The sequence below is a fragment of the Tachypleus tridentatus genome, chromosome 8 (assembly GCF_004210375.1).
Source record: "Tachypleus tridentatus isolate NWPU-2018 chromosome 8, ASM421037v1, whole genome shotgun sequence".
Lineage (NCBI taxonomy): Eukaryota > Metazoa > Arthropoda > Merostomata > Xiphosura > Limulidae > Tachypleus > Tachypleus tridentatus.
This window is the reverse complement of record NC_134832.1, coordinates 29,309,166-29,334,272: the sequence shown is the minus strand read 5'-3', so window position 1 is coordinate 29,334,272 and position 25,107 is coordinate 29,309,166. Positions and strand designations below refer to the sequence as shown.

The 25,107-nt window shown below is 33.8% G+C and overlaps 1 protein-coding gene across 5 annotated transcripts in view; it reads left to right on the top strand.

The window, feature by feature from the left end:
- Nucleotides 1-21,482, top strand: part of LOC143222065 (uncharacterized protein KIAA0930 homolog) — a 50,048-nt gene extending 28,566 nt beyond the window's left edge. For 2 of the 5 annotated variants that reach the window (XR_013011984.1, XR_013011981.1), the window contains 2 exons: nucleotides 10,064-10,260; nucleotides 16,793-21,482. Coding sequence is in view for 1 of the 5 variants with exons in the window: in XM_076447927.1 (XP_076304042.1) it covers nucleotides 10,064-10,104 (41 nt within the window). In the remaining 4 variants the exon portion in view is untranslated. Of the gene's footprint in view, nucleotides 1-10,063 lie in introns of all 5 variants that reach the window. The other 3 variants (XR_013011983.1, XR_013011982.1, XM_076447927.1) reach the window with 3 other exon arrangements.
- Nucleotides 21,483-25,107: the final 3,625 nt, after the last annotated feature.

The following is a 25,107-nucleotide window of genomic DNA, read 5'->3' as shown; positions in this document are numbered from 1 at the left end:
TTATACAAGCAGCTGCTCAATATGTTCCTAAAATCTCGATACGTTTTCCACGATATCATCATCCATGGTGGAATCCTGTCTGTTACAATGCACAGAAGGCTCAAAAAATGGGCCTGGGATACTTTCAATAGATAGACCACACTCTTAAACTGCATCGCTTTCCAGCAGGCTCATGCACATGCTTGGTGGGTAAGGCATCAAAGCCACAAAGAATCTTGGATTAAGTTTACAACCAGCGTATCTTCTACCACCAGTTCCAAAGTCATATGGAACAAGATTTGAAAGGTCAGTGGGCAATATAATTGTGTTCCCCTCTCAATCTTGCTCTCTGACGGCCAGGAAGTAGCTGATTCCCAAACCATCGCTGATTCTCTAGGAGAAAGCTTTTGCTGGGTATTTAGCACTTCTGCTTCTTCCTCCACCTTCTTAGCCATCAAAACTCGGGCACAGCAATCACCTCTTTCCTTTTGAGCTGATTGTCTCTATGACTATAATCATCCCTTTATGCTGGGGGAACTCAAATTGGTCCTTCATTAGTCTGGCAGCACACTGGTTGGACCTAATGATGTACACTATAAAATGCTGCACCATCTATCTCCTGCTTCTCTTGCTATTCTTCTGATTGTTTTTAACCAGATCTGGCAGGAGAATGTTTTTCTGATGACTGGTGCCAGGCTGTTGTTCTGCCTTTTCGTAAGTCTGGGAAGGATCCCAAGATTCCTTTAAAGTACTGTCCAATTGCTTTGACAAGCTGTCTCTGTAAGACCTTAAAGAGGATGGTTAATGGTCTTGTTTGGTTTCTCAAATCAAACAACCTCCTCTCGCCCATCCAGTGTGGGTTCCAATGACAGTGCTCCTCCATGGACCACCTGATTTGACTTGAAATGCCAATCAGAGAAGCATTTCTCAAACGACAACATCTTAAATCAATATTCTTTGAAATTGAGAAGGCTTATGATACAACATGGAGGTATGGCATTTTGTGAGACCATATATATGGGTTATGTGGCTATTTGCCCATTTTTATTAAACATTTTTTAATGAACAGGAGATTCCAAGTTTGTGCTTTGAGTGCCACACTTTTCCATATAAAGATTAATGCCATCACTGAATAACTTCCTCTTACTGTTGGGAAATGGGCTCTAAGTTGATGACTTTCACATCTCATGCCAGTCATTGAACATGAGGTATATTGAGCAGCAGTTACAGACTGCTCTCAATCGTTGACAAGAAGTGGACAAGAACAAACGGCTTTGACTTCTCTCTCTAAAACCATTTGCATGCACTTTTGCTGCCAATGAGGTATTCACCATGATGCTGAACTTCGTATCTGTGAATTGTGCTGCCTGTTGTACCTGAGACAAATTTCTTGGGGCTTATCTTTGATTGTAAGCTGATATTTATACCACACATCAAGCAGCTATGGATCAAATGTACAAGAGCACTGAACATCCTCCGTGTCCTCTCTTACACCACTTGGTGAGTGGATTGATGTTCTATGCTAGAGAAATAACATGCTCTCATTTGATCAAAACTCGACTATGGATCTCTGGTCTATGCCTCTGTCAGAATCATGGCCTTAAAGATCCTGGACCCCATTCATCATCAAGGACTTTGGCTCTGTACTGGGGCTTTCTGCACTTCCCCAGTTCAGAGCTTGTACATAGAGTCTCATGAACCTTCTCTGCACCTTTGCCGTTTGCAACTGTCTTTACTATATGCTTCAAAACTTCTTTCCTTACCAAAGTATCTCACCTGGGGTAATGTTTTCCTTCTTTGGTGCACCATACTTTTTCAGAACAGATGATCTGACATTGCTCCTTTTGGCCTTCATGTCCAGGTGTAGCTGGATGAATTGGGCCTGTCCTTGGATAACAATGCTGTATTCACTGGTCAGCCCATCTCATCATGGCTTCTTTTCATCCCCAGATATGACCTTTTTTAAATCATCTGAGAAAAGCAGACACTCCCAATTGGAAATACTGTCTGTTACCTGCTGAACATCTTTCGAACCATCTTTCCATTTCTGTTTATACAGATAGTTTGAAATCAGGTGACTGTGTGGGCTCTGCCGTGGTTTGTTGTGGTTCAGTTGTTATGCGCAGAAGTCCCCTCTACAGCTTCTGTATTTACTGCTGAACTATATGCCATTTCTCTTGCCCTGGATCACATAGAAGCTAAGCAATACTGAAACTGCACTATTTATACTGACTCGCTTAGGTCTCTACTGGCTCTGGAATCACTTCATGTTAGTTCACACTCTGTTTTTGCCAATATTGAAAACCGATTGGTCTATTTCTCTTTAACATGTACTTCTATCCAGTTTTTCTGGATACCGGGCCATGTTGTTATTCATGGGAACGAGCTCACCCACACAGCAGTTAAATCTATCTGCTTTGGCACTATCACCATTGTGTCTGTTCCATACATGGACTATGGTCCTGTATTCAAGGCTTGGCTCTATGCTAGTTGGCAGTCGACTTGGAGTGAGCAACATGAAAACAAACTTTTCCAAATAAAACCTTATATTGGACTTTGGCCATCTTTATTCTGTAAGGATTGGAAAGAGGAAGTTATTCTAACTAGACTAAGCATTGATCACAGGTTTTTAACTCATTGTTTTCTTTTATCTGGGACTAATTCACCAGTGTTAGTCTGTGTAACACTCAGGTCCCAATAAGCCACATTTTACTTTCTTGCTGTAGTTATGACTCTTAACAACAGCATCATTTTGAACAAGTTCTCTCCTAAGGTTTATCCATAACATTAAACAGTGTTATTAATGATGGTGATACTGTCCACCTTGGAAATGTTTTTAGTTTTTTAAAGGCCATTAATATTGTTAATGCCCTTTAAGTTTTTTAATTTATACATTACACCTTCTTTTTAAATGTGACTCTGTTTTAAGAATCACAGTCCATCTAGTTCAATTTGAAATTAGAAAATATCTGTAATGTCAAAATCCTTGAAACCAGGACTGGGAAGGCCAACTTCAGGTGACTAACACTGCTATTTGAACCACCCGTTAGTCATCCTGGCTAGTTATAATTAAAATTTTGCTACAAGTCTTTTAAGTCTTTTATTACTTTGCTTTATATAATTGGCCATAACATTAAATAACTTGGAACCAGGACTGGAATGGCCAACTTTAGGTGACTGACCATGATTTTTGTACTTTGCTGTTAGTTTTCCTTGGAAGTTATGATAATTACAATTATGCTACAGAAAATCCTCTACAACTTGTATTACTGCAGTTTTTCTCTTAACGTTGTAGAGTAGATGTAGACATTAGTTTTATGCTATTTATGTGTTTTTTTTAACTTTGTTTTGTTTTACCTCAATTTCCTTTAATTAATTTTACTAAATTTACTTTAACTTTTTACCAGATGTTTGGCACAGATAACCTAGCTGCTTTGTGCCATAAAACACCAAATCAACTAACCACCTCATCTAGATTTATATGAGTTCATGGACATGCCTTTTGAGGGTTGAGATACTTACCTTAGATCTCTGATTGATCTAAGAATTATCTTTCCATATTAACATTCTTAACTTATGGCAGTTTGTAGAACTTTGTCCCATTTTCTTTCTCCTCTGCAGGGGAAAGTGATTATGGCACATTCTGACAATTTCACAGTGGTTCAGTTCTATCACCAAGCAAGATGATATTAAATACAGGTCTCTGGAGCTCCTTTTCTGATCCTTCAGTCACCACATGGTGGTATTAACTTTCCATGTTCCTGGTACTTTGAATCTGGTTTTGAATCATTTTTCTTAACCCAATAAGATTGTCTCCACAGAATGGTCCTTCAATCTCCAGTTATTTAGGTTTTTCCTTAGGTGAGAACACCTCATACTGTTGCTTTCACTATCCATTTGAACACCAGATTTTCTTTCTTTTGGTTTTCCACTCAACACCAACTAGCTTTGCAAGTGGATGCATTCAGCCAAGATTGGAGGGTTTATCACATCTTACTCTTTTATTCGACTCCTCCTCAGGGTTATATTTGTAAACCGAAACAATCTGTGTGTAGTCCTTCTGGTGGTTCCATATTGACTGGCACAACCATGGTTCCCACTGATCCATCCTTCATTTGTATAACCTCTGCTTTTACTGTCTCAGTGTCTACTTTTATCTTCAGGTATGGTTTTGTTGGGTCCACTGTCTCAACCCAGGGACTGACTCCATAGGTTGCATCTTTTCTTTTTACATTCATAAGACTGTTTTTGCATGTCTCTTTATCAAAGGTAATGGTCTACCTTCTGCTTTTGGCCTCTTCAGCCTGTTTTTCATCTTTCCCACCATTCAGTTCATCATCTTTCCCAATATTTTACTTGATTATTTGATGAAGGCTTGTTCTCCTTAACTGTATTTAGTTATCAGTGGCCTTGTCAAACACCTTCCATTTTTCCAAGTTTCATATGGTTTTGTTTCCCCCTGTCATTTCTCTCCATTTTCTGCTTCTTTTGGGTGATGCATCATTCATGTTCCTTGGTTTGTCTTATTGGGATCTCAGTGTAGTAATTTATGCTCTTTACTCTTCTTCCTATGAATTTTTATTGATGTCTTTCATATACCATCTCTCCCTCAAAAACTTCTTTCTTTTTCCTCCTTGCCTGTGAACATCATTGGTCAGATAGTTATGCTATTAATGTTACCAGAAACCTCTACCATTCCACTTATGTTATTCTATATCCAGGATGGTCCTAATATCCTAAGACCTATGCTACCCATGAAGGCTGTTTGGATTTCACACTCATTTCTACCTTTTAACTCTCACCTCTATTCCTATTTTGATCCAATTTGGCTTCATTGTTCAGTTTGCTTTTTCTGGTGTTAAGTGGCATCACTGGTTCCTTTTGTAGTTCATGTTTCCCATGCCTATCACACTAACTAGTTGGGTTCATCAACTCATTTAGCTGACATATCCTGATCTTTCCATGGAAGGTTGCCACCTCTATAATATTTCTTCTCATTAAATGTGTTTGGCTGCTTGTCTTCACCATCCATTGGAGAATGTGGACTACTACTAATGTTTTCATCACTCATTATCTCCATAATTTGGCTGTATCTTCCATAGATGGATATTGTCTCCCTCCTATGGCAATTATACACATGCCCATTCACCCTTGACTGTGGTAAGTCTAATCACATAATTTTACTTATGTTTTCCTTTCAAAAAATTTTTTTTAACCACTGCTAATGAGATTCCTCTCTGTTGCAGGTGTTGCCTGGTTAGGTATGCTTTGCCTCAGACCTGCACTACTTACTGGTTGTGTATAATGTTCACTGTAGAGATGGGGTGTTCCACAAAACAACTGATGACATGTCCATTGATATATGCATGTTTCTTACCATTCACAAGTTTCACGTCATTGTGAACCTTCACTCATGGACTTTTATGAATAAAGCAGTAGGGGATTTCTGCCCATCCCTGTCAAACCCTTGATTGTATAAATTGGAAATGATCTTACTTTCAAAATAGGGAATCATGGACATCCATTGTACTTTCTCCAATGTGAAGTTCCTCAAGACTTCTCATCACATTCATTTCTCTCATGTTTTCTTCAAGTGGAGCAAGATAGTCCTTACTAGTTTCCAGTAACTGGGGTATTGAATCATGGAGGCTTCTTTCAGAGTACACTGTTGACTTTTAAGTTACCATTTATTCACTTAGTGTTGCAAAGTTGGTTTCCCTTCTTCCATTTTTCCTGTATGCTTTTTCCCAGGTGGATGGTTGTCAGTTGGAGCAGGATTAGCCTATATGGGATTCTCTGTGCAATACTGGGTTTGGGATGAAAATACCCTGTTCTTACTTTTGAATACAGTAGAGACCCTCTTCTTGTTAATTTGGGCAACAGGTAGTTCCTTCCTTGCTCCTACAGTTGAGCTTTCGAGACTTTTTCTGCCTTGTAATTCAAGCAAGAAGATATACATACACTATTTTCATGGTTGAATGAATATTCCATATCATCCTCAGAATTCTGGGTGCAGGATGTCTTTTCTCTGTATTTTGGTTGGGTGAGTTAAGATTTCTACTTGTAATTCCAGTAACAGATATTGTCCTCTTCTTATAGTTGAGTCAAGGCAATGCCACAACCCTATAATGCCAAGTTTGGTTTGTTGTACTTCTTACTGTTATGGTGATTTTGGAAGTTTGTCTAATTTTGGCTGGCCACATGCTAACTTCTTTCAAAGTCCAGTGACTCTGTTTACTTATGGTTTGGATTAAGGTGTATGTGTAACATGGTCCACATGCCCCAACCACTGTGCTTATGATATAATGTACTTGTTTTTCGCTCAAAGATCTTCAACCTTCTAATGTCAAGAACGAGTTGTAGAACCTCATCTGTCTACTTGAAGTTACCTACTTACCTAAGTTGGGTTATTTTTTACTACAGATTGCACCTTTCAGAATGAATTACACTTGTGCACATCACTCATATCACATTCATCTTTTATCCAGGGTAAAGGGCATACCTGTTACAGAAGTAGTGCAATTCCCCACATGTGTGCTTCTACTCATCTCAGAGCACATCTTTTTATTCTGGGTGGTCACTTTTTGCTTAGTTTCAATATTATGTTCCTACACCTTTTCAATGTGGAATTTTAGCTTTCTGTGAGAGGGGTAACACAATTTCAGGAGGTAACACAAGTGAGGATTAAGCAAGAATATCAGAAGAAGCTAGCTGCACTAATATAGATGATGCAGTGTAAAAGGAGGTAAGTACCTATCAGAAATACATTTTCAGTGTATGAAAATCTTGAAATTTATTTGTTATTGGTTGGTGCATGTTGGTGCAGGGATTTAACTTTCTGTAGGTCATACCTTTCACATTAATGTTCTGGAACTCCTAACTGTCAATCAGACATTTTCTTATCTTTAACATTGTTTTGTGGATCACTTGATTATGATCCAATCAGAATATACTACAGTCATGTCCTATATCAATTATTAGGGAAGGACTCACTTCATAGACTTTTGGTTATGCATACTATACTTTCTGATTTGGATCCACTCACATTAGGCTTGTCTGATGCCTGTCAAGACTCAGGAACTTTGAACTTGGTGGCAAATTAACTCTTGATCAGGCTGGATTCTTTTCACATAATGATTGCTCCATCCTCAGGTATTTTGTTGGATTTATTCTCAGTTAGGCATGCCAATAATCAATGCCTTTGCCACTCTTCTCAATATTAAACTTCCCTCTTCTTGTCATAGATTTTTATTGTGGTTTCTTCAACCAGGGCTGATTTAATATATTTTTGTATGTGTACTCTTCTTATTGTCTTTTCTTCTGTATCTTGGCATTGAATTTTGACAGTATTGTGGGCTGTGCTCAACACTTTCATCTCTCATTATCTCCACCAGTTCAAAGTTTTGTCTCCTTCAGAGTATCATCTCCCTTCAGTTGCCATTCTCCATTCTACTTATCTTTAATAGCTAAATGCCTCTTTTATTCTTTTACTGAAGGTAGGTGTTTTCACCCGTGTGTGTGTATGTATCAACAAGATATCTTGAAAACAACTGAATGGGTTTGGATGAAAGCTGGTATATGTTTGTACTATGGCCAAGCTTAGAAGAGATTAATTTTTGGAAAGTCAAGGTCAGAGATCAAAGAAAAGTTACAACAGTTCAAAGAAATTCCTATTTGTTAACATTGAGACCAATTTTTCACATTATTTTTGCCCTTTAAGTCAGTCATAAATTAATGAATTTTAATGAAACTTGGTGGACATATGTGGAATGTTATTCCTCATTGCCCTGGCAAAAGTGATCCATATCCATTGATAATGGTGAAAGTGAGGAAACATTTTTGTATTTTTGAGAGCTGAATATGATAAATGCTATGTGGCAGAGGTATATTTTATATTGAGTGCCTCTCTAGTTTCTAATGTATTTTCATTCACTTCCTGAAACCCATCAGCTGGCTGGTGTTGCTTAACATAGTATACTTACTTCCTAAACATGCAGTGAGTGAGAGATAATGGAAAGTATTAAATCCTAAAGTTCCCTTCATTCAAAAGGGGTTTTCTGCAAGACCATTACAGTAGTATCTATAAATATTTCATTGTCTGTTCTAGACTCTATTTTTCATGGGCTTTCATAGAAAAATTCAGCACTGGGAGAGTATCAGTCCACTTCTCTGTCTTGTGCATACTGGTTTTTTAAATGATGCTTCATAGCAACTTATTGAACTATCCAGTAAAAGACCTTTGTATTTAGTTCCTAAGGAAGTTGACCCTTAAGAGCTCCTCACCAATTGTGCAGTCCTTTTGAATAGCATCTTAATGGATAGTACAGCTTAGTGGGAAGTAGAGCAAGGGCGTTCATGTTCTTGTAGTGCAGGTTATATAATATGCCAATTTTTTAGTTGTTTGACAAGCCATACAGGGAAAAGCATTCTCCTCATTCAATGGGAAGAGACTTAGTTCCAGTTTCTTTACGTTTGATGTGAAAATTATATCACAGAACACAAATCAAACCATAAGGCCACACTGTACCTCAAGACCAACTGAGATGTTGTGTGCAAATGTCACATCTTTTTATGCCTAACTCTGCAATACATTAGCTTTTCCTTTCTCCTTTCAAACTTCCATCTGTACAAAAAAATATACCCTGATTAAAATGGATGTGATCTCCCACAAGTATTGCCTTTCTAGTAAGCCCCTACTACTGGGTGTTATGCTTCATGAGCTTTTCCCTTCTGATTTCTTCTCTTAAGGGAACTCATCTAAGTTTCCTCACTTGCACTGGCCTCTCCACCATATTGATGTGGGATTCTAGCTATTGTGTGATAAGGATATTGTTTTAGAATTTAGTATTTTCCTTATCTAGAAATATATTTCTGATAGGTACCTAACTCTCTTCACTCCTCCTCCCCACTTTTCTTACTCACTAAAAGTGCATATTAATCTTGCATCATCTGAGAATGAAGTTAATTTCTTGTGCAATATTTTATGGTAATCTGTACATAGGAGATGTGTGACCCTCCTACTGGTGAAAGGCTGTTGTCATATGATTATTACATCATACACTGGTGCAGTGTCTGTTAAAACACATTTTAGATGAAGATAGTGCAAGGTTACTGACATGTGCAAAATCTTAAATGCAGATGTAAGAGGAATAGCTACTATGTATGAAAAGAGGAAAGTATATATTTGAAATACATTTTCAGGTAAGAAAAATGTTAACATTTGATAAATGCTTATATTTCAAATGCAAGGTATAATATAATAAAATTTATTTTTAACTTTAATGTTCATAGACTGCATTTGTTTCTGTAAATTTTATAATTAAATGCACATTTTTGTGGACTTTTACATAGAAATTCTAACTCCAATTTATATAACATAAATGAGATTACCTAGGCTGCTCAAAATAAAACAGAGTCCTTTTAATTTTAGAAAAAAAAAAGTCCAAAATTAGATCTTTTCACTCTAAAGCTGTGAAAGAAGAGGATCACAACATCTCTAATGTGGTAGTTTGATGTTGGTTTAAACTCTAAAACAATTTTCAACTATTTTTAAATAGGATATTGTTGCAAAACTAAGAACTAATATTTTAGACTTCATAAATGCTAGGCCCGGCATGGCCAGGTGGGTTAAGGTGTTTGACTCGTAATCTGAAGGTTGCAGTTTCGAATCCCTGTAGCATCAAACATGCTAACCCTTTCAGCCGTGGGGGCATTATAACGTGATGGTCAATCCCACTATTCATTGGTAAAAGAGTAGCCCAAGAGTTGGTGTGAGTGGTGATGACTAGCTGCCTTTCCTCTAGTCTTACACTGCTAAATTAGGGATGGCTATTGCAGATAGCTCTTGTGTAGCTTTGTGCGAAATTCAAAAACAAACAAACAAACATAAATGCTATTATTCCTTTGTAAATTAATGTGTTATTCATGTTTTATCTTTGATTATTTCTACAGCACCTGCTTATTTATTCTTATTTTATGCCAGTTATGTATACAGAAGATACTGAACTATGTTTGGAAGTGAAATATATTCATCCAGCTGGGTAATCTATTTATTAACTTAATGTTTTTTTATTTTTTTTAATAGGTCTTCTAGATACAAGACAAGAACCAGTTTTAATATTCTAGCACAAGCTGGCATAGGAACTTGAACATTCTCCATGCTGTTTAGTGGACTTCTGCTTGTAATTAAAAGTGATGAATGAAATTCTCCTGCCTGTTCTTTGTGTGATGTCTTAATGCCATCAGCTGTGATGCCATCACTTTGTTGTGCTGTTTATTAAGGTACTTTTAAAAGTTTTTTTTATATAAAGAAATCTCAAATATTAGATTACAAGTACCAAATCTTTTTGCTAGAACCAGGAGTGTAACATATATGAGCTTTACATTTTCTGTCAGAAAGTTTGGTAATAATACAGTCTGCACATGCTGTAGTAAAAATTAGTATAAAACGAAATATTACAAAACTTGAATTTATAGATTTTTTAGCGTTTTGATCATTTGATTATTAGTAAATTAATTAAACCAATCTGCAAAAGATCTTTTTTCATTTTTATGTGTAAATTACAGTAGCTTCTAACCCTTTCCAGACTGGGATGGGGTCACTTGTGCCCATTACATTTTTTATTTCTCTGAGTGGAAATGCTTGTTCAAATTGCAATAAATTTAATATGTATATATATATTTGCTAGAGAATATTTAGTTTTTACTTAAAAATGTATAATTTGATTTACTTTATCTCGTTTTTTGCAATGTGAAAATTCCAAAAATGACTCTCTTGAAATTAAGATTAAGAATACTTTCTTTTGTCTTTGAATTTAACTTTATTAACTTTTTATTATAAAGTTTCTTGTTACTATCCTATAAAACCTTGAATTACTTCTCACACATTTTTGTTCAGCTTACAATAACATAACTATTGAATGAGTGTTGTTTTATAAGATGGGAGAAGAAAATCGTGAATAAATGATAATAAAGAATAAATCGACACGTCTAAATGAAAAGTTTTAGATGTTTATTTTGTGTGATCTTTTGAGTAGATTCACTTCATCTGACATTAAAGACAGTATTACAATGGAATTAGACTGAGGACTGACTCCACCACTGTCAGAATATTTACTACACCTCCCTAAGTTTGTTATCAATATAAACCAAACATCAAAGACTACTTTGTGCTATAGAAAAAAAGTGCCCATGTTGTTGGAATTCATCGTTGTACCAGAAAAAACTAATATGCCTGTCCATAAATTTCAGACACTACCATTATAACTGATCTTAGTTGCACATTCCATGTTAGGGGAAATTACACTTGTATGTCAGAATATTTCATTTATTGCATCCAGCTGGTATCTTAAACTATATATTAGAGAAACAGCCGTCAGACTGGATGATCATTTTTGGGAGAAACTTAGGTCTGTTTGAAAGGGGTCCACTGACCTTTCAGTTTTAAACATGGTAATTTCATTCAAAATTGGAAGAACACTGTCTTATCTTCCAACTCAACACCAAATCCCCTTATAATATAAATATAAGATTTACTTTTAAATAATAACACTCTGTGGACCTTTTCTTTAGATATGTTTTCCTTACCTTTTACTCCTGGTTAAATTTCCCTTTTCAACTTTACCGATGTGAAAATCATTTCCTTCTCATAATTTGTTTCTCTAGATTATTATTTTATCTTAATAGACTACTATTTTATTATTTCAAAAAATCATGTTTATTATTTTCTTGTATTTTTATTTCGAAGTCCACTTTTAGTTGTTATAATTACATGTTTTCCATACTTTTGCTAATTTTAATAATATTTATGTAATGAATTCAACAATGTTTTTATCAGTATCTTTGATGCTGTACTCTACTTTTAACATATGTAATTAGAACTTTTGTATCATTTTAACTGTTAACAATTATATCTGAGACTAATTCCATTGTAGTATGGTCTTTACTGCCTCGTTCAACCAACCCCTCTCAGGCTTCAAGCTATGGAAAGAGCCATCAGCTTTTACTTCTATTTTCTTCTCCTACTGTGTGGATGGTTCTCTCTCTTTATGGAGATGTGAGCAAGTGTGGTTTCCATTTCTTCAATATCTGCTGGAATGTTCATCTCTACCCTTTTCACTGTGGAAGTCTTTGTTGAGAGAACCTTGATCAGACATTCTCTACCCAGATGTTTGGAAACTCAATTTTCATACTTGGAAGTTATGTGGTTCTTTGCCTGACATAAGGTTTTAACTTCTAAGGTTTCTCTGTACTTAAGTAAATCTCTCTGTAAGCCAACTATGATCATTTATCAAAGGAAATGGTATATTTAATGTCAACAGTATATTTGAAAGAAGTTAAGCTCTCTTCATCTAAAATTATCTATTATATCCCATTTTCTAAATTGGGTATTTTAGAAGAGACTTGTTTCATCTGCAGTGGCTTTATATAAGCATCCTTAGTCACTATTTTTGGGTATTATAGATATTGGAAGGTTTTTGAATTCCCAGTTTTATCAGGTCTAGTAAAATCCTTTTGTATTCATGGATTCAAACTACCTTTTCAAATTATCAAAACATTTGTTTTACATGCAGTGAACTCTCAGCTTTGTGCTCACTGTTTCATTTTTCTCTTACATTGTATTTTTTGTTGTTGCTGGGTTATTGGTTTTAGTAATTGGAATTGTGTGCAATGCATATGCATTAGACTCTTTATCTTTCCACATTTGTTCTGCCTTATCCTGATAGATCTTTTCTTTTCAAGACATTGACAGCCAGGGAAGGGGAAAAATCCTTCACACCAATCCACTTGCCAGCCATTTGTCATTTTTATGACTTCTCTGACCACAATTGTTTATTATGTCCTGTCAGGGACTTCAAGTGTTATGTGGCTCATATTATCTTATTTCAAGGTACTAATAACCGATTGTTCATTCATTGGAATCCTTCTGTTTCTTGTAATTTATCTCTTATTACTCACACGAGGTGGTTTTTTTAAATTGATTCACATGGTCTATAATGGATTATCATTATAGGACAGGAATCTTTTGCATGTCACATCTCACCAGATTTGTCATATCTCTATGTCATTAGCTGCCCAATTGAATTGTTCTCTGGAAGACATTTTGCAGGCTGGTATGTGAACTACTCCTAATACTTTCCTATCTTACTACTTACAAGTATTTTCTTCTAATGATTTGCAACTATCCCCTGTAACTATTTTTACCACAATGTATTTTCCTCAATCATATACTCTTTTAATTGCAGGGTCCTTTTATTTTTCACTGTATTTCACTCTGTGCCAAGTGTTGCCCAGGCAGATATGCTTTTTCTTCTCAATTCCACACTAGCAACTAATTTCACTAAAATTAATAGAAGTTGCAAGTGGCTCTTTCAAAATGGAGCATTTCATAAGACCATCTAGGTGCCTACCAGATGGTATGTTATTATGGACCATCACTCGTGGACAATCATGAGTAAAGCTATCCTTGCTTATTTTCAGGTTGAATAAATTGGAATCAGTTTGCTTTTAAAAATAGGGATAACTTTGTTCAACTATTTCTCAGTTTCAAGAACACTGTTTCTCAGAACTCCCCAGTGCCTTTTACCCCCACCCCCAGACTCTAGATATTACTAGTGGAACTAGGGATTCCTAACCATCCCTAGTTTCCAGTCACTAGGTAGCCTGCAGAAGTTTTTTTCCAGAGTATTTGAGTGTATTCCTCCACTCTTGGAGAAGTGAGGAAAGTTGGGGACTTCTTACTAGAGCCCTGGATATTTTTTCCAGATGTCAGTAGGTGTGGCACCAGCCCCTGTGCGAACCTATTTGTAATGCCAGTTCTGACTTGCTATGTGATTGTGGAGTGCATGGCCCTTCTTTTTGATCAGTTTTGGTTTAATATATTTTTCTTGTAAAGTGATCCCCAAGTCACAATTCTGAACATGTAGTGGTCCTAGCCTAAGTCCTTGGTTGAACACAGGTTCCACATCCTCTCTATAATTCAAGGGGCAAGTGGAATACTCCTTGGCCACTTGGATGGGGAGTGAGTATGGGTGTTCATAATTCCAGACTGGATGAGTTCTGTTCCTTTACTTGAGTATAACATACACAATCCTGTCCTTCTGGGCCTGGGATGTTGTCTTTTGGACTTCTTGAGGTAGAGGAGAAGATGGAGTATGGTTACCACAACTCCTTAAGTTCAACCCTGAGTTATATAACTTTGGCTTACACTGATGATTACCTGTATTCTATTTCATCTTCCACCTTCGATATAGGAAACAGGTTCTAGGTGAAGATTATACCTGTTCTGGATGGAGTGTAATTCTCCAATTCTTGTACAGTTTTTATCATGATATACTCCTGTTCTATACAAATGTATTCTATGTGGATCATGCTTGCATTGGCCCCCTCTATCTTCTCACTGTGGGATTCTAGTTATAGTATCAGTGGATGGTAAGTACATTTTGGAAGTTAACATTTTACTAAACTGAAAATGTATTTGTAATAAAATTTATCTCCATTGACACTCTCCTGCCATACTTCCCCACTGAAAGCTAGTTTATGTCTTGAAGAAATAATTAGACTATCAGGATGAGGTATATATATACAGTATCTAGACAGAGGGTACATTGAAGATGGTAGTTGAGAAATTTGCAAATTAGAATTTGCTTAAATCATTTGAGTGGGGTTACAAAATATTGGATCAAGAGTTCTAAGTGTTTAGATGGGCAAAGAGTAGAAACCCTGGAGATCGAGAAATAGTTATTGTGTCAGTGGAGGTAGATATTATTGGAAATACATTTTTGTTTCAGAAAATGTTAACTTTCTTAGTAAATATTAACCTATGATTTAGGATGGGAAGAAAATTTACAGGTCAGATTTCTCATAGCTGTACAGAAATGCATGTTTTATTTTATTTTCTGAAGTATTCTAGGTAAGTGTCATAAAATAATACAGTTTAAATTCTAAAATGTTTTGAAGTGTAATACTGCTGAAAAACAGTCAAAATTCTTAGTTTCACCTTAAACTTGGAAATTTGAGATCCAGGTGAACACTCACTACTGACAGGTGCTCACTGGTCTGGTTTGGGTTAAGCCACTTACAAAATTGTATTGTATTGGACCTGTTTTTTATTACTGATAATTTACTGGTCATTATTTGTATTTTAAATGAGTTTTTAATACACAATAAGAGTTTGTTGAGTTTCAGTATATTCCTATAAATGTTTCATATATACAAAATGAGTAAAGTACTTCTCAGAAATGTTAGCTGTAATTGTAGATAAAATTATGAAACAAAAATTAGTAGACTTTTCCTTCCTATAAATAGTTTCTTCTTTTCCATATCATTTTACTAAAGCCACACTATTCATAAAAGTGTCAAATTTTTGTGCTTTACAGTTTGCAGTAAGAATTATGAGTTATCCATATGAACAGGTTAATATAAACTGGTTAATATCATTTGGTCAAAATATTTTCTCCATTACATCAATTTTTACCAAATCTTTGCAATAATAGACTCAGTATGCACATTTTTAGCCATGAATTGAATTTTAAATATAAAGAAAATATTCCTGTGTTGATGGTTTTATTGGACATATAAACTTAATGAAACCTTCCTTTACTGGAAAGTTTCTATGAGCAAGTGACCTGTAACCATATTAACTGATTGTTTGTTTTAAAATTTCATACAGAAGTGAAAGTCTTAGTTTAGTCTTTAATCACATGTAATTTTATTTTTTTAAATATTAAAATAAATTATTTAAAAAACTTATCCTATAATGAAAAGGATTAGCTGTAATGATGATTGGGATGTTTCATCCAACTACACATATGTTGTCATTGTTATAGTATGTCTAGTTTAGGTTAAGGTTAATGTGGAATTATTTCTTTGGTTTTACCATATTTCTTGAACATAGTGTGTCAGGGAAATTGTTCTATTTCAGTTTTCTGGTAACTAGGTGAAAGGGACTGGAAACTCATACCTTCACTTTACATCTTTTTTTAATAAAAAATATATATTTTTTTACTATGAACCATAAATATTTTTTCACATTTATCCTGTTATCTCCTCTTTTTCCATAGACACCTATGTGAGTTACCACCCATGTATCTGATTAAGTTTTTTTTTCTTCTTAAAGTGATTCATTTAGTGTATTGACAAAACATCATTGTTAGACTACAAGCAAATGCAAAATTTATAAGAAATACACGTATCATTATTTTCTGATATTCAAGTATTTAATTACCTAAAATTGGTCATGCAGAAACTATCATTGATACAAGTGTAAGTGCTTCAAATCTGAGTTTCTAATTAATTTAGGATCTTTTTAAAGTCTCTTCATCCATAATTTCTTCTGTATTTGGCAAAAACCTTTAATTTTACCTGTGCTCATTATTTTGTAAAAGGTAAAGGTTAAAGCATCAAATTTCAAGTTGAGCATTTATAGTAGAAACTTTTTGAGTGACAGTCTGGCTCCAGGTTTCACTGAAGAGGTTTCTGCAAGTTTTCTTGATATTGAGAGATCTCGATATGGATATCAAAGATGTAAGAACAAACCAGAACTTTTAGGTAAATATATCATTTGTTAGTGAATATTTACCATCCATCTGAACAAAATGCCCCTACTATACTATGCTTTTTTTTAAATTTTGCCCTACCAAGTATTTAACTTGCCCCTAAAATTAACCCTGTTTTTTCTTGATACGTTATTGGAAAGACTGTTTATAAAACAGCAAGCCATGTAGTAAATATTAGAGCAATAACTAATGTATCTATTAAGCATAATACATTAATAAAGTAATGAAACTTATAATTCTGTTTATTCATTCTTTAGCACCAGTTGGTCAGTGGTAAGAGTGTGGAATTACAGTGCTAAAATCTGGGGTTTGATTTCCTGTGGTGGAAAAAGTACTTGGATAGCCCATTGTGTAGATGCACATTAAAGTCAGCAACAGCATTTATGCTGTTTCTAAGTGATGACAATTAATAAATAAAGTGTAACTATGTATGTATTTATAAATAAAATATAAAGTTGTTTTTGTTCAGGATAGCAACCCTGGGATACAAGTTTTTTGTTTTGTTTTTTCTAAACAATAAATAGAATACATCTAATATAATTTTAATTATATTGAAGAAATATCAAATCCAGTAAATATATGTTACTATATATTTAATTTCATGCTCTTTTTTTTTTACTTTATTTTCATGTTAAATTTATTTCCAGTGATGTTACATCTGATTTTTTTTAGAACACACTCACTGTTGACCCTGAACATTTTTATTGAAGTTCATGTATCTAATTACTGAACAATAGGAATTTTGATAATGTTTATGTAAAGTACTTATATGATTAGCACTTCATATTATATTTACCTATTTTTTCCATTATTCTTTCAGAATTATAATTATTTCAGTAAATTTCATAAACTGGAAAGAAAATTGCAAAGTGGTATAATTTTTTGTCAGAATCCACAAAATGTTTTATGTTTTACAACAATTTTTTTATGGAAATATGCTTCAAAATTCATGATAAACCAACTATAGTTTATCTGCAGAGGGGCAAAATTCATCTTCCCCCATTTCTTTCTGAAACCCTTTATCCCCATACAAAGTTAAACACCTGAAAGTATTTTAGTTAACTCTGGACTATGATGTTTAATAGTTACTCTTTAGTCCTTGTTTATTTTAACAAGTGTGTTACTCAAGTGCTAAGTTTTATAGTCTTCATATCTGTTTCTTTTTGTTTTACCTTGAGTTTACTTTCTTATTTCTCATTGTTTGCCTAGATTTATTTCAAGTAGGTTCTTTCTTTGAATCAGAAAATCCATGCTTTTTCCTGCCCACTGTTAACTGTGACATCACTGACAGATGATTAGGTACCATTTGAATGACATGAACTTTTTTATCTCCCCATGTCATGCACCTCATTGTTGGCTGAAAAAGCTGCACATAGTGTTACTTGTTCTTCTTGAGGATATTCATCTCATCAGTTTTTACATCTGCTTCAGGTGCTATCATGCATGATATTATTTTTTTTAAAGAAACCAAAATGTCTGGCTCATGATTGGGCCATAAATATACAATCTCTGCTGAGCTAGCCATGACCAAAACTGAGAAATGGTGGCAAAGACTGATACAGGAGTCAGGCAATACAAACAAGCATGAAAGCATGGATATGCTTCATTAAAGCAAAGAAGAAAACGAAAAAAGAACATGTCTTATGATTAAGAACTGTAAGGTTTTCTTTTTAATGCAGTGCATCTGATATGTGAATACCAATGTGCAATTTTTTTTTACAGGAGAAGAAGTAAATAAATAATTGCTTCACAACCATAGTTTAATATTGTGACCTAAGCCTAATCTACTAAATGAAGATCTTTGGTTTTAATTATTTTGTTATGTATATACATTTTCTTGAAGTGACAGATAATAACAAAGTCAGTTGTGGTGGAATCAAATGAAACTCCAGTGAATGATTTATGGAAATACAAACATTTCATAGTGTTTATAGCACATTGTAGTATAGTTTGTAAATGTTGAAAGAGTTGTTTTATACACATGCAAAAGGAGATTAATTTATTTATTTTTAAATTTTTAACTAAGCATCACTCTACCATTGACTATAGTAATAATTATTTCCTTTCTATTCAATCTGTGTTGTAATTTTTATTTATAGAAATGGAAATGTTTTTATACTTAGCTCAACCTGGAAAATTTCTAGCTCAGTCACCTCTAGTTTTAAAATGTCATGGGTAAATATCTTGTAAAGGCAGCTTGTAATAGTTATCATGAAAATAAGTTTAAAAAACGACAATTTAATTATAGTCATCTGCTTTAGAATCTTTATGTTTTAATTCATAGTTTACAAGTGCTTTGAAATGGTGAAAGTTAATAACACTTTCAAGTGAGAAGTGTAGTTTCATTGTGAGTCATATGATGTACATTGATTAAAAATAAAATACAATAAAAAAGGTATTTTTAACCCACTTCTCAGAAACAATGTATGTCATTACTTTGCTCCAGTCATAGTGTTGCAAGATTTTCTCAATCATAATAATCTGTGTAAAATTATAATAGGATAAAGATCAGAAATAATCAGGTAGAAGAAGTAGGCAGTGATGTTCATATAAATGTGATGTATAATTTATTGATAACTGAACTGTAAAGTCCTATTATGTAGTTAGTTTTCAATTGTCCAACTATAATTTTATGTGATATGGAGCATCTGACTTCCCATCAGATTTTACAAATGAAATGGTAATGTGAAATTTATCTTGTAAAAAGGATTAGGAAAAAAATGCAATATATTACATGAGATATGTCAGAACAGGACATAGGATAATCTTAAGAAAAGAAAGAGATAAAATAATGTTATTGCAAATTTTCTGCGCAGAGCTTTAATGTACTGTAGAGGAGTGAAGAAACATTAACTAGCATAAACATAAAAGAAGTGATAGGTCAGATTTAATGAAACCATTCACGATACCTAACTGAGGCATTTAAAATCTCAAAATCTTGACCACATTATGGTAATTTATAATTACCTGTATAAATATATATGTATTTATATATTAAACTGAGAGAAGTTTATTGATCACTGATATTTATTGATATTTATCCAGTTCACAAATGAAACTTGAAGTTTAATGATTTAACTCTTTAAACTTTTGTATCTTTATTGTCTCTTAGCATGCTTTTTTTGAATTAGTATTAAGAAAATGAGGCATAAAAGTGGTCTGTTTGAAACAAAAGCAAGTAAGTGAATGATAATGTTTTTACATCATTTTTTTAGTTGTTGTACCATAACATACAAGTGTGAGATCATTTGTCTCTGTATGTCTTGAAGTTTCATTAGTTTAACCAATTCTAAAACATTCTTTACATACTATTTATATAAACTTTAACACTGAGAAAATAATTATTGGACACACTGGTGTTGATGTAATGTTAAATGCATTATTTATTAGCTATCTTTATTAAATTTTAGCTCATTATGGTGGTAATTAATGAAAACATTTGTAACAAACTTTGAAACAGATAAAGGCACATTATTAGAGTTTGGTGTTATTTGGATTTCTGGTACTCTGTTAAGTTTAAAATTACACTTTTCTTGTGTATAAAGAACACTAACTTATCACTTAAGTGTTTTATTTAATCCCATACATATATTAACACTAAGACTAGTTGCAATTATACTTAAGATGATTAACATTTTTCATTGAGTGGGTATTTTTATCCTGTTTCAAATTAAGACACATATGAGTACCAAAATGCTTCTCAAATTTGAATTTCTTTTGTTTGTGCTCCATTACACCTCACATAATAATGCTGAAATCAGAGGTATTATGAAGATATTTTTCAAGTAAACAGTTTAGGTAAATTATGAATATCGTCTTCACATCTTGTATTTGCTGCCATGTTTACTGATTGTACATTGAGTAAGTAATATATAAGATGAGGTTTTCTTTGCTAGATAACTGGCATTTGTACATGTTGGAAGGTGTGAGATTTTAATTGGAAAAGTTTATTAAATCACTCCAAGATTGCATGTAAATTCTCTTTTACTCTTAAGTATACATGTTCAGGAAGAAATGAAGAAATATTTACTAATGATGTATATTTATATAGTCAGTGTGCAAAAATGTATAGATATAAAAATGGTTGTGTGCATTGGTACTTTAAATTATATGTATCAGTAAACATAATAAGGACCTGAGTGAGCAAAGTTAAGTAATTGAAAAGAAAATGTTGATGAATTACAATTTTTTCCATTATAAACAAAAACAGAGAAAGAAAAATCATGATTTGTTTTTAAAGAAGATTAAGCATACAAAAATGTAAACATAAAGATAATAGATACAAAAATCAAATATTGAAATATTGGTTGGTGAATAAACTGAATAAAGCATCTTTGCAAGTGGTGAATATCTGAGACTATTAAAAATAGTTGTGTTTGTGCTGATTAAGTTGTCTTAGAGATAATATAGGCTAGACTCAAAAAAAGTAAATTATTTGCTAGTTCATATGCATAATGAAAGACACTTGCTACACTGCCATCAGTTTTGTGCATATCGTCTTTGAAAATTTGATATGCTATTCAATTTTACTAGATATACCAGTGAATGTATTGTTAGCTTTTTTTGTAAGCACTATTTCTTTATAAAGTCTGTCCATTTTTCAGTACTGAAATGAATATAAATTTAATCAATATTTACTTGGAGGTATTTTTGGTTGTTTGCTGAGATGACATAATTTAGTAGAGTTAAAAAAAAAGTGAGGTGTACTGACCTTTATTTTAATACTGACTTTTTTTTTTACCATAATGGATATATTTTGTATTAAATACATTCCAGAGCTTGCAAAATACTTAGATAAGGTATTCTGGAATTTCCAGAGATAATAAAATACTGAAATGTTTGAAAACTAAGTCATTAATGCCATATCTTAACATTTTATATTAAGTAATAGGAAGTGCTATCTGTATTTAGACGAAAATGTACTGAAGAGTAAAATGTATGCCAAAATTAAAGCTGGTGTTTCATGTGTAGTTGTACAGTTCAATACAATATGAAGAGTCGTAAATATAACAGACAGTAAAAAGGTTTGCTGTTGACATGTAAGTGTTTGTGACTTGTTAGTGTTTGAATTTTTAGCCTGCATATGTTAATTTGCTGGTTTTAATAAATTTGATCTGCATGTGTACATATATGAAATATCAAAATTTGTTTTATGATAAAAGTTCCATTTCTGAGCCACTGTCATAATGTACAATTTGATTACATTATTTATACCTAAACAGTGAAGGCAATGGTTCAAAGTATTTCTATAGATATAAAAATCAATAAATTTTAAACAAATACATGTTGAAATCAGCAAATTGTAAATAATGAACAAAATGATACAAAAAATTCTAAGAACAGTTAGATGAGATGAATTAGGCTATTTTCCTATGGAAAATGAAAGGAAAAATGCAAGTTAGTTCTCATAAATCAAAAACTAAAAAAGGTGCAGCTATAGTTTGGTTGTGAAGCACTAGTTTCGTAAAGAATCAAATGTAGCTTAATTCAGAATTTGGAAGTGTATTAGTTTTTGTACTCACTGGCACTCTACAAATTCTAAATGTAAAATAAAGCACTTGAAGGCTTTTTGTGCTAGCTATTCCAAATTTAGAAGTGAACAACTAGAGAAAAGGCAGCTAGTTAACACCACTCACTGACAACTCTTGATGGCAACTCTTTTACCAGTGAAAAATAAGTTTAATTGCCACCTATCTTCCATGACTGAAAGGACAAGCGTATTTGGAGCTTGGATTAAAATCTATGACACACAGATTGTCATTCAAGCACCTTAAACACTAGGCCATGTCACATCTTTCTTTTTGTTGTTTATTGACTGTATCTTCCAATACTATATTGGAACTTTTTAACCCTAACACTTAAAGGTTTGTATGTTTTTTGTTTTGTTTTTTTAATTTCACACAAAGCTACTTGAGGGCTCTCTGTGCTAGCCCTCCCTAATTTAGCAATGTAAGACTAGAGGGAAGACAGCTAGTTATCACCACCCACTGCTAACTCTTGGGATACTCTTTTACCAACGAATAGTGGGATTGACCGTCACATCATAACGGCCCCACGGCTGAAAGGGCGAGCATGTATGGTGCGACGGGGATTCGAACCCGCGACCCTCAGATTACGAGTCGAATGCCTTAACCCACCTGGCCATGCCGGGCCTTAAAGGTTTGTAATCCACTGAGTGTTTGATTACTTAATTTATTGAAATGGTTTAACAATAACTGGTCATAACATACAGAATTTACTGTGAGAGTAACACTATACAGATTACATTATGACACTCCAATAATAGATAGCAAAATTATTGGATGCAACTATTGAAACGCTAAATTTGATTATTATTTTTACTTCTGTGGCACCTAAGTACACACTTTTGCCCTCTTTTTGTTCCTTGCTTAAAGCAAAAAATAAATATTGATTCTGTGGTAGTAACATCTGTGTTATACATTAGAACACAGTAACTTTATGACTCTCTCTTTGATTCCAACAGTAGATAAACTAGTTATTATGCACTTTTGCTCAGAATAACCATGCCTTTTACATGTATTGCTTTTGTAGTATTTATTCTAACACATCGAGAGATGTGTATTAAGTCTACATCAAATAAGTTTATCACTACGTCCTCCTTTGATATCTAGTTTGCAGCATTCAGAGTTTGAACCCTTTTTTCCTTCTTTCTGCAACAGAAAAATTCGTGCTTGTAAATAATTGCTTTATTTTGTTTTTGTTTTGCCTTTTCCATTCTCACCTTTATCTAATTTCCATTTAATGTTCAGGTTTGAATTTGAAGAACTTTGATCCCACGCCTCAATTTCGATTCCATTTTGAAAACTTCAAACAGATGAAGGACAGATGATATCGATTATGAGTTTTTCATTGTTATTTTTGGTACTCGAGACGGCTCGTGAACAGGCATTGATGTAACATGCTGCGAACTACGAGTTACATAACAGGCGCTAAGAGCAAGCCTTGTAATGTAATACCCTTTGGCCCGGCATGGCCAAGCGTGTTAAGGCGTGCGACTCGTAATCTGAGGGTCGCGGGTTCGCATCCCGGTCACGCCAAACATGCTCGCCCTTTCAGCCGTGGGGGCGTTATAATGTGACGGTCAATCCCACTATTCGTTGGTAAAAGAGTAGCCCAAGAATTGGCGGTGGGTGGTGATGACTAGCTGCCTTCCCTCTTACACTGCTAAAGTAGGGACGGCTAGCACAGTTAGCCCTCGAGTAGCTTTGTGCGAAATTCAAAAACAAACAAACAAACGTAATACCCTTAAACGTGTATGTTAAACACCTCAATTTCAAGTCATTAATAAAAAGCTTGAAGAAACAATTTGGTATGTGTTAGGTATTATAATTTATCTATGACGAATCTATGGCTCATTATGTTACGTCTATTACGTATTATGATTTCAAATAGCCGGAAAATTTAATTTATAATTTAATTTTGAATATAAAAATGTATCAAATTTATGATATTTGTGAGCAAGATCGATAGACACAGTTTTCTTTTTTATCACAAATATAATATACAAATAATGATACAATTGATATTAACGGTTATTACAAATATTGGTTTATATATAATAGTTTTACAAACATACAAACTATACTGAGTCTTATACTTGGTGTGGAGCTGAATCTTTTATCACTGGGCCAGGTCCACGACGAGCAAATTAATTCTAAGTTGATATTGCCTGAGTTAGCGTTGTGTTTTCTTGACTTGCCTCATTTCTGGTTACAATCTGACTTTTCAGCAAAGAAATAATAACGTATGGAGTAGTTCACTGAAGTTGAACGGTATGTGATATACGAAATCTATAAACGTTCCTGGTCAAATTCTGTAGTTTTACAATTAATGAGCGTTAATCACAATTATAACATCTGAGGCCTATAGTATAGTAATTGTAGTTGACAAACAATAATAACTGTCTCTTGACACGTTGGTTTATATAGCTTAAGGCGAAATTCTCGAACGTTGAACAATGTTCGAAAGCACGTAAAGCACATATTGTTGATTCTTGCTCTCGAAAATCTTCTACAAAGAGAACAGACGGGACTTGCGCAATACACATTCAACAATATATGTCGCATCATAAAAAAGTATACTGAAACAAAAGTAGATATTAAAATAAACGTATAACGCAACATACGTTACAGTAACGAAGAGAAACCTAGATCACGAGATGAACAGTCACAGAGCATAAAAAGGCAAAGAAAAACAAACCATATTTCAAAGCCAAATCTACCTGCCTTTAGCAAGTAGGTACATAACTTCTATTGATTTTCAGTGGAAATATCCTGGTAAAAAAAGAAGCAGGCTTAATTTTTCAAGGAACGTTGGTAGATGTGGATCACAAGTCTATTTAATGGTGCCAAGCAGGAGCTTTTAAGTGAGAAACGATGGACTCAGCAGATAGCCCGATGTGACTTTGCTATAAAAACACACACATACACAAAGAGTAAGATTTTTTAAGTTTAAGACTTATTGATTAATAGGCAAATATTACTAAGTAATAAGTTCTATATTTTAAAGATTATATTTCAATATTTTACAGTTTTTGTTGAAAATATGATAA